Source organism: Phalacrocorax aristotelis, chromosome 6, assembly GCF_949628215.1.
Source record: "Phalacrocorax aristotelis chromosome 6, bGulAri2.1, whole genome shotgun sequence".
In the NCBI taxonomy this organism is placed as follows: Eukaryota; Metazoa; Chordata; class Aves; order Suliformes; family Phalacrocoracidae; genus Phalacrocorax; species Phalacrocorax aristotelis.
Window position 1 is genome coordinate 38,366,107 of NC_134281.1, and position 10,954 is coordinate 38,377,060.

The following is a 10,954-nucleotide window of genomic DNA, read 5'->3' on the forward strand; positions in this document are numbered from 1 at the left end:
CCTGAGATAGCAGAATTTTTGTACAGATACCTGCATTTCGTTTTCACAAAGCAAATCAATACTTGGAAATGGCAGGTCTTCATAAAATCCTAGGTGTTCTAAGAAATGGAGCTTGCTGCACCGTGTCTCACACTGCCAAATCATTGACCACAGCCCAGCTGCAAAAGGAAGGCCACATTCTCTCCACCGAGATTGCATGATTGCCTACTGCCCCTTAAGACATGATGGGGCCATAAGCTTCTACAAGTAAATGTGTTATCACCAACCTGACCAAATTCCAAGCAGATAGCTAACACAATATAAATGCCCCCTTCAGCTGCATAAGCTAATCCTTCTTAGGCTCATTTTCCAGTATTTGCAAGCACTAAGATAATGTATTTTTCATTCTAGAGATCTATTTTGTTTAATTTATAAGAAGATCCATAGGTATATTTTACTCACCATAATTTAAAGCACCTCAGCAAACCATGCAAGGTGTTTCATTACATTTCTATGTATTTCCCCATTACAGGAAAGCAAATTAAAGTGATTCTAAACCTTGTCACTCATGGAGTTAACATATGGATTTATTTGTAAATTCTACTCTTCAAAACAGGTATTAGCCTGGTTTTACTCCCAACTCATCTCAGAATGTAAGAACATCCAAAAAAACTCCAACCTGGGAGATTGGTTTTCCCCTCAAAAAAAAAAAATTCAGAATCTTTGAGCAGACTGAACTATCCTTACCACCACCAATATAATTTCTGGCCATATGCCAGCACCCACGCACATCAATGTCCCAGTCAAGACTCTAACCTCCTATCCACTGGGAACAGAAAACAAGCAGACAGAGTAGTACACGCTATAAGGAGAAATCATAGGATTAAAAACAATCGGTCTTTTGGCCTTTGAGAAAAAATAAAAAATGAAAGCTCTTGCAAACAGCACAAAGTAAAGGTTCCTGCTGAACACAAACACAGGAATATTCTGAATGGTAATAACCTAGCTTTAGATAAGGCAGGTTTTAGCATCGAAGGTGGCACATGTGCTACTACAGAATATCTGATGCTTGCTACAGATCCTGCATAATAACCATTATATGCCTCATTAGTTCACAGAATGCTTTGATATTTGTAGCACTAAATAAGATAGTACTTAAAATACATTTTAAGGTAAGATAGAGTACATTAAAATAATCAAAGAAATATATTCTTAAATTAGTGCTTAATTCTTTCTTCATTTTGAGTCTGGCTACACAATATTTTATCAAATTTCAGACCAAGTCCCCAGGTACCCAGGCAGCTTTCTAGTGTAGCATCATACCATTACTTAGGACAGCCTTGGGTTTAACATTACAAAACCCACTGGAAAATTAATAAAAACAAAATATTGAAAAGTAGCCATCTGAAAACATAGTAGTATGCTATACACAAGAATCTACATTACTATAAAGATTATGAAATAAACATTATAAGTTAAAAAATGCCAGAACTAAATCTTCCTTTTAATCCTCAAGCCACCCCATCTTGTATGTGCACTATGACAGACTGATTACATGATGACACAGTATTTTTTCCAAGCAACACTGCCTTGCTGCTTGTATCCACAACCAATGGGATGACAACACTCGGAGACCGAAGCAGGACTATGCTTAATGAGGCTGCTCTTTGCAGCAACCTGGTTTCAGTTGTTGCAGACGCCAGATTTACACTGAACACAAAAGGGAAAAGACAACCACGTGATCGAGGCTCCTGAATGTCACCTTAGAGAATTAAATTACCCCACGACTCTGCCCCTGACTTGATTATAGACAATCGGGTATCCCACATTTCCTAAGCTAGTAGCACACACACAGTCTGAAACAGCAGGGGTCTTATACCAAGGAACTCAACTTCAGTCAGTGTCAGGGAGATGAAATTCCAGTACCTATCCCTCCAGGTCATAGGTACCAGAATGAAACCAGGCATCTAAAAGTAAATTTTTGGCATCAGTATCTACAAACCCCATAAGATTAGAATATCAGTATAAAGGTATAAAAATTTTTTTTTCTTTGGTAATGTAGGCAGATATTACTGTCTGTGAGAAAACAAACAATGCTGAAATAAATCTGGGTTCTAACTGCAAATGAAAAAGGGGACACAAGAAACATGTTTTGAACAACACAAAGTGCATCATAGTTGTTCATTTGCTAAACAGGGCATATCCCATGTTCCAAATGCTATACACAATACTATAACTTATTTTCTTAAGTGCTTGTAAAAAAAAAAAAAGCTTAAAAATCACCTCAGACTATCAAAATAGAAGACACTAGTTTATGTAAGAAGCCAGGATATAAAATTCCAGTCTGAGAATATACAACACATGGCCCTGTGTAGGGCACATTAGATGAAACTGCCACTTGGACTAACAAACCAAACAACTGTAATAGCCTGATGCATTATCCTGGAGGGATCATTTCTGGGGATATAGCCACCAAACTTGCAGGTCTCTGAAAATAAAAGCATTTTCAATGACTCTTTATTGATTATCAGGTTTTCGAGAACCGTGATTCCACAAAGGACACCCATCAACCTAGTCTAAAGTCCTAGCTCCAATATAGGATGTTGCTAGTTTGGGGTGGATGATTCTGATTTGTTTTTAAAGCAGCATAGGATGAAAAGGCCAGTGGAACAAGAAAGTTTTCTTCCTTAATCTTACTTTAGGAAATAGGTGAGTAATATTTGCAGAAGTTTCCCAGAGAAAGAGAGTGTGTGGAGTAAGAGACAGACCAAGCCTGGAAAATTCCAACCCAAATAGTTAAAGCTGGTAGTCGGCAGGGGCTGAAAACAGAATCTTCCATTTTAAAGCAACCTGACTTCCTTCTACACATACAATAAAAAACAGGGAGGTAGCAACTTACACATTCTCACACATATCTTCTCAGGCATAACAAACATTTCCAGAGTCAACTGCAACTTCACGTGAACAACACTGATTGCTAGCTGGTGAGGAAAAAAAAAGCAGAAGCATCATTCAAATACATTGTTTTCAGGCATATAATGTTTGGGGCGGGGGGGGCAAGGGGGACCAAACAGTTGATACAACAACAAAAAAACCACTAATGGAATACACTGAATTATTCCAATATCTTCTCAAGGTCTCCATCAGGCATCAGAGAGCTTTTCTTCATCCATAGTCCGTAAGTCCAAAATTGCGATCTCCCTTTGTACAATATTTTCCCATTTTTTCATCCCTCTTTCATTTCATCAATTTCTTACTCTAAAATTTCACAAGTCTGTGTCCAATTTAAATACTTCAGGAACTACTACAAATCCTAGACCATCCGTAGGCGAGTGAGACACGCACTTACAGTGGCTTGGGGCATACAGACACATTCACAATGCAGGGTACCATGATGCATTTGTTCCAAAGCAAAAACATGTTACATGAGTTACTGTAACAAGAAGTGTAACAGTTTATGTACAATTTTCTATCAACTCTTCTTTACACTCTCGTTAGTGGTAGGAAACAGGTAGCACTCCCCTCCTGCAATTCCTTTAAAACCAACAAAGAACTAAACCAGGAACTAAAACGGAAAAAAACTTGAAGGGCCAGTTTGCTTTCCTTTGTCTTCCTCTCACTGCCACATGCAACCATACAAAATTCCAATAGTTTCTCCCTCAGATTTTCTGAAATGATTCCTAGCAATGTTCTGAGTATTAAAACATTCAGCACATTTCATATCTACTTTGGAAGGTTTTTGTTGTCATTTGTTTTTCAGCATGGCGATTTCTCTTGTCCGTGTCATTGCCTTGACTGCTGTCTTCTGTTCTTCAATACTCTACTTTTCAACCATTTTAAGAGTTCAGCACTGCTACTCCCATTCACATGCAAAGCTGAAGAAAAACACAGATTAAGGAAACCCACAAACTATCTTCAGATTACCTAAAATGCTTTTAAGTACTTTGCTATATTATTATTTTTACTAGGCTTTCCCTATAATGCAGAAGTTACAGCAGAAAGAAAACCCCAAAAAAACCAGACAGAGGACTTTCTAAAATTTTTACTTTGAACAAAATTGTATTACGTATGTGTCATTCTGGATTTCCAGCAATTACAAAATGTCTTTGAAGTTAACAATATGCAATTTATGTATTTCAAACCAAAATCATATATAAAAAGACACAGATTTAAACAGATGGGGTTCTATGCACAGTTTAACTTAAGGAAATTTGTTAGTTTTTTCCTCAGAAGCTAAGGGTACGAGACAGAGCCCTGATTTCTAAAATAGTGCATTCAGACTATCTGATACAAAAAGAAACCAAAGGAAGAAAACAAGCTCAAAACAGATCAGTAAGTTATATTATTCCTTCTCAAAATCTAATCTCATAACATTTCCTTAATAGGTTCTCAAAAGTGTGACTGGATAATAGAAGTGATATCTTTATCATTTTGTGAATAATGGGTTTTATTAGTATTAAGTTAAAGCAAACAGCCAGAACAATACATATGCAACTTCTACTACACACAATATAAAGAATGTAAATTATAACCCCTGTAAAACAAAAGAAAAGGTACTGAAAAAGCCAACACAGTGGTTATGGGCTACTCCATCCCTGATAACAGGTTGGGTTCTGTGTTTGGAGAACAGCTGTTGTTTGCTTCTTTAAATCGAAATAGGGTGAAATACATAATCAAGTATAAAGAAAAAGTTAATGGAGTTACATGGATTCTATGAGAACAAACTCTAGATTAGTAAGAAAAAAAAAAAAAGAAAATTCACCTAGTAAAAGAGATTACAAGTGGGCTCAGGTTTCAATTTTTAGTGGTGAGGGACAATGGGAGAAATTACCCAGGATTTTTGTAACAATTTGTTTAATAATACACCACTTTCATAACAGAAGTGTTTTACACTTGCACAATGTTAATAACTTTATTATACATGGAAGCCTGTAATAGGCTGATTACACAATAAGACTGCAAACAACCACTGGTACTTTCCTGACGCCAGAAAAGTACATAAGACTGAAACATCACCAAGAGTACATAAAAAACCATCAGCATAAACATCACCAAAATTACATTTAAAAAATCTAATCAAAAAATACATTTGCAAAAAGTGGTTTAGAGCAGTGCCACTGCCTTTCAGCAGCTTTGAATGGCCACCAGTATTTCTAGCAGGTTTCCGTGGCTCCACAGGCATTAATCAGGATTCACATATAATAAATAATGTACCACAAAATATACATAAAGTAAGGCAATAATTCCAAAGAAAAGTTCTGTTGATATTAACAAGCCACTCAAGTTCTACTTTCGTAGTTGATGTCATCACCAGAAACCTTTGATGGAATTGCAGCCTTAGGCCCTAAAAGCCTGCAATGATGAACTGCTGCAAACCCCTATATCCATAAAAAGCTCCAGTGACACCACGGGTGCACTTCTAGGCCAGGGGTCCATCTTAGCTGATCCTGATGCAGGATAGGGGCCTTTGTATGTACAATTGGGAGTATATTATTTCTTATCGTACATGGAAACCTTAACATAATTCTAAAACATGTCGGTGTTTATTGTTCATAATCTGATGTCATAAGACATCAGAAAGTACATAATAAGATATGCACTTTCTGGAATGTAAATCTTTTTAAACGCTAGCTATTAAGTTGGGGTGAGGGAGTGAGTAGGGAAGAAAGGGAAGAAAAGGTGTAAGTTAAAAGGGGGAAAAAAAACCCCAACATCAATTCCAGAGGAACTGGGAGCACAACAAAAGAGAGGGCACCTGATACACTAAAAGGACGTGGAAAAGGGGAAGAGCAAGAGACCGACTTTTTTGAACCATGTATAATAAATAATGTATCCCAAAAGCATATCTGGATTATGACTGTAGTTTCAAGTTGGGGTTCTAATGACATGAACCAGACGCACACGTTTTGTTCTCACGGTTTGTGTCAACAGAATCTCTTTACGGAATTACAGTCTTACACAGGAGTTCTGGGGACATTATTGTTTATATTAAAGCTACCATTCTGGGCTCTTCGTACAGACCCAAAAATATTTGCTCCACCTGCCTGGAATGAGCGTCACCTGGAAGAACAGGAGTACTTTGAAAACTACAAGATTTAGGTAGCAAAATTCTTTCAGATCAGCCCAGACATAAGAGACAGCAATTTGAAATGTCATAGATCCCTTCCTCAGAAAGCTGAGATATACTTGTCACTATCTGTAAATTGGAAGTTCCAATACACTAGTGGTGCATAGAATTCCCATGCTTCGTTACACTTTCCTGAGAGTAAAGCAATTAGAATAAACCTTAGTCCTAGGAACAAAGCTAATTTTTTGCTTTTTAAACTTTTGGGCTATTCCCTGACAATCTATATAATGTAAATTTGATTGCTAAACATTGTCACTTGAACAAAAACACTATTTTAATCTATTGATTTTTTGATTAAAAACCATAATAAACAGATCTAAAAAAATTACACTAACAAAATAAACTAAATATGAAAAGTTGCATTGAAAGGGCATATTACATTATTCTTAAAAGGACCGTGTAGAAACATTCCAACGGCAGTGTTGTCAAAGAAAAACAAAATTACATTAAGACCCCACAGCCTGGTCACAGTCGGGACCTTACCTGTAACTCTGGCTGGTTGGGGTTTTTACTCGTGTACTACATGGCTCACTTACATCAGACATCATATTTGTATACCCTGAGAAATCTGACACAGAAGTCCTTACTCTATGGTCCACTTCTCCATTAGAGTTAGTGATAAAAGTCATTGGCACCCTGCTGCCCGACTTAAACTGAGAACCAAACGCTTGTGCAAAGTTCTCGATCTGGTAGGTTGCTCTAGGCTCTATGTCCTTCTGATGATCTATCTGGCTAGTTAACTCCTGAGACGGGATCTGAAAGCTCGCTGAAGATTCTAAGTTTTTCTGTTCCTTCTGGCCAGTCAGTTTCTGAGACGTTGACTGGTAGTTAGATGAAGTCTCTAAGTTTTTCTGCGGATCAATAAGGTCATCCAGCTCTTGAGAAGGAGTCAACTGTTGATGCGTAGCCTCCAAAGCAGACAAGTAAAAGCCTGGCTGAGATCCAAGCAACATCCCAAATGGAGGTTTTGGCAACGCAGTTGGTAATACTGAGGTAACAGATTGGCTGAAGCCACACTCAAGTGGAGATGTAGTGTATACCTGTTTGTCTTGAAACAGAGTGTGGTTATGGAGAGTTGAAGACAAGCTAACAAACTGGAAACTGGGTCCAAAAGCAAAACCAGTGCTATTGGTTGTTCTTTCAAAGGCTTGTTGGAGGTATTTGGAGTACTCTTGCAACATGCTTGCCTTATCGTTTGAAACTGTTTGAGAGTTCGGGCTCAAGTTTTCTTCCTGAACCATCTCTGAATGTTCTCCTGAGGTGTGCAAGTCCACACGCTGTTCAGTTATACTGAAAGGATCTTCTTTCTGGCCTTCTGATTTGTGAGAGTACTGGTCCAAAAGGCTCTGCAAGACTTCATCAGGAATACCAGACTTGTCGTGGCAAGACTTTATTTCACTATTTAAAGATGCTGAATCAATAAGAGATAATGGAGCTTCGTTATCCATAACACTAACACCTGCAGACTGGATGACGGACTGCTGGGAAGTCATGTGTCCGACATTAATTGAAAAGGCACTGTTACTGCTTGCAGTTTGTAAGTATCTTCTCTTCTTTGAAAACTGCATGGCATCATCATAATTGCTACTTATGTGACCTGGTTTACCACCTGTACTTTGAAGAAGGCCAATTGTTTCTACACCGGTATTGGCTACTAGGCCTAGAGAGCCACTCTGCTTCCCAGACAGTGGTTTTTGCCCCAAAATATCTGGCAGCGGCGATACAAAATTAAGGTAATTTTTCTCTGCCTGTTTTCTGCTTCCTTTTTTCAAGACCAATTTTGGCACCTTTTTCTGAAGTTCTTCTACGCCCGTGCCAACTAGACCACCACTGGAAGACACAATAGGAATATCAACTGCATAATTTGGCATGGCCACGTTACTTGTAACTTGAGATTCAGTTACTTTGCTGCTACACTTATTTCCTTTGTTTTCAGTGGATATACTTTTTGTTTTACTTTTTCTCCTTGAGGAACTTGTATTTCCCTGAGACAACGCAGCCAAGCTACCCATGTTATTTGATGCTCCGGGCTCCATACCGGCACCTGCTTTACCTATGGCTTCACCACATGTTCTTCTGTGCTTCAACAGTCTATCAGTCCTTGAAAAATACTGCTGACAAGTGTCACATTTGTATGGCTTTTCTCCGCTATGCGTCCTCTTGTGTCTTTCCATGTGGTACTTCTGGATGAACTTCATGCTACACTGGTCACACCCAAAAGGCTTCTCCCTACTGTGGATCTTCTCGTGTCTCTGCAGTAAGTACTTCTGGATGAAACCCATGCTGCACTGGCTGCACTGGAAAGGCCTCTCCCCCGTGTGAATGAGCACATGTCTGCGCAAGTGATAGGAGCTCCTGAAGGCAGCGCTGCAGTGTTCGCAGACGTGAGGTTTCTGACTGGGGGAGGCAATGGCACCTTCTGCATCTCCCACCAGGGGGGGTTTGGATGAAGCGCTTGGCTTCCGCTTGGCTTTGATTCCCTGAGTTTCTGGCTTTGGCCTCTTTGCCTTCTTGACCTGGGCATCGTGCTTTGGCTCACCCGAGCTCCCAAGGGCGCCCTCGCCTCTGCCACTCAGTAACAGGTCTCGGTGGGGATGCTGGTGCAGGTGGTGAAGAAGGCTGAGGTCCTGAATCACACTCTGGCCGGTCCCTTCCCCGCTGCCGCTCCCCAGGCCGGGGGGCCTCTCCTCCCCCGCGCCCCCGAAGAGCCCCCCGTAGTGGTGGTGGTGCTGTGGCTGCTGCTGCTCCTCCTCCTCCTGCTCGCTGGGCTTCTCTTGCTTGATGCTCACCAGGGACTGCAGAAAGCCCCAGGGGCTCCTCTGCGAGGAGGAGGGAGCCGAGGGAAAAGCCCCCACCGGCTCCTTCTTGAAAGTCATGTCCTGAGGGGGAGGAGGCGCCGGTGGCTCGGCCGCCGCCGTGGAGGAAGCGGCGGCGGAGGCCGGAGGTAACACGCACTGCGGGGGGTGCTGGGCCGCCGGGGGGGGCGCGGCCGCCCGGGTGAAGCTGGTGACCGGGGGCAGGCGGTGGTTGAACATAACCATGCCGGGGGGGAAGGTGGGCTCCATGGCCGCCGCCCTCTTGCTGCCGCCGCCGCCGAGGAAGCCGCTGCCGAGTTTCATCCCCCGGGAAGGCGGGCCGGAGAGGAGGCGCGGCCCAGAGGGGCTGCGGGACCCGCCGTCCGCCCGCCCGCCCGCCGGACACCGCTCGCCGCCTCGCTGGCGGGCGTTCGCTCAGCGGTCGGCTCCCGCCGCGGCCCGGCGGCCGCCGCCCGGGCGCATCGCCGCCACCCCCTCCCGCGCCGACGGGCGGCCCCGGCCCGGGCTGCACTTACGGCTCCCGCCGCCGCCGCCGCCTCCAGTTAAAAATAACGCCGCGTCCGCTCCACAATGGAATTAGCAGCCCCTGCGCCCCGCACTGCACATGCGCGCCGCGCGGCACGCTGGGTACGGCCCGGCCCGGCCGGCCGGGCAGCCAGCGGGCGGCCAGCGCGCAGGCGCGACGGGACCCTGCTCGCCCGCCCTCGGCGGCGGCGCGAGCCCGGGGCGGGGGGGCGGCGGTGCCACGTTGGGGGCGCCGCCGCCGCCGAGGACCCGGCCCCGGCCCCGGCCCCCTCCCGCCCGGCGGCTCGGCCTCGCTCCCGCCGGCCCCGCCGCAGGGGCAGGGGTAGGGCGGGAGCCCCGGGCAGCGCCGAGCGCCGTGTGCGGCGGGAGGAGAGACCGCGCCGAGCACGCGCCTCAGGCTTGCCGCCGCGGTGCTAAGAATAGAGCAAGCGACATCCTTCCTGCCATCAAAGAGCGCGGCGGTTTCCACGAATGACGCTAACCGGCGGGTACCGGGCGGACGGCCGCCAGCTAACGGGACCGGGCGAGGGCAGCCGATCCCTCGGCGGGGGAGGCTCAGCCTGTCATTAAAATCACAGGTGCAGCTGCACGTAGGCTAACGTGATTGCCCAACCAAAGCGTTTACAAACCACCCGGGAGGTGCAGCGCCTGTAGGCTCAGCGTAAGTATTTACTCCTAGTAAAAAGGTGCCCTTTCAGAAATGCTGAAAGTCTGGCATCGTTAACGAAGTCACATCATAATAATGTCGCTACTTTTATCTCAAAACAATGACATTACTTGCACGTAACCCCACTGAATTAATGCAGCTGCTCCCAGAAGCGAGATACTACCGATACAGACTATCTGTCTCCGACCCAGGGCGGCTGGGGCGCGCCGCGCGCGCAGCGCTCGCACCCCGCTGGGGCGCGGTTTGCTGGAAGTCCTCACCGCGCACGCCGGGGGCGCGGGCGCGGGCCCCAAGCTCGCGCCGGCTGCGGGCAGCCCTGGGGCGCCCGACGCACCGCTGGCCGCCGGTGAGCCGCCGCGCCTGCCCGCCACCCTCTGCTCCCGGCGCCTGGGCCCACTGTCACCGCAAAACCCGTACCACTAATGGTGCTGGTTGTTTAGTTGCTTGTACGGAAATAATTCACCCTTATAACAAAAATATCGTTATTTTGGAATAGCTTTTTTTGGTGAAAGCAACCAGGAGACCTTTTTTCACTATTTTTCTGATAAGGTATGCCCACTTGGGTGCTAATAAAATCTGAATAGAATTCCGCTTCATTTCTAACCATTAACTTTGAAAGCCTTTTATATTTCTATAGGGTTTTACTACTGAATTCCAAGTTCTCTTAAAATGTAAACTGCAGAGGTACCTTAGCTTAAAAACTTGGGATTGAACATAGTTAACTCTATTTTTTATCACTAACATAGTGGAAGTAATGGAACAAGGCGGATAAATTCCTTATGATTTTTATGCTTTATGTGTCAAAAGTATTTCCCATTATGACAGTTCAACCTGAAAGGT

General features: G+C 44.3%; 1 protein-coding gene across 1 annotated transcript; it reads right to left on the bottom strand.

Annotated features, from left to right (window-relative positions):
- Positions 1-4,006: 4,006 nt before the first annotated feature.
- ZNF281 (zinc finger protein 281) lies at positions 4,007-9,330 on the bottom strand. The gene has a single exon (XM_075097238.1). The coding sequence runs from the start codon at positions 9,223-9,225 to the stop codon at positions 6,586-6,588; it is 2,640 nt and encodes an 879-aa protein (XP_074953339.1). The 5' UTR covers positions 9,226-9,330; the 3' UTR covers positions 4,007-6,585.
- Positions 9,331-10,954: the final 1,624 nt, after the last annotated feature.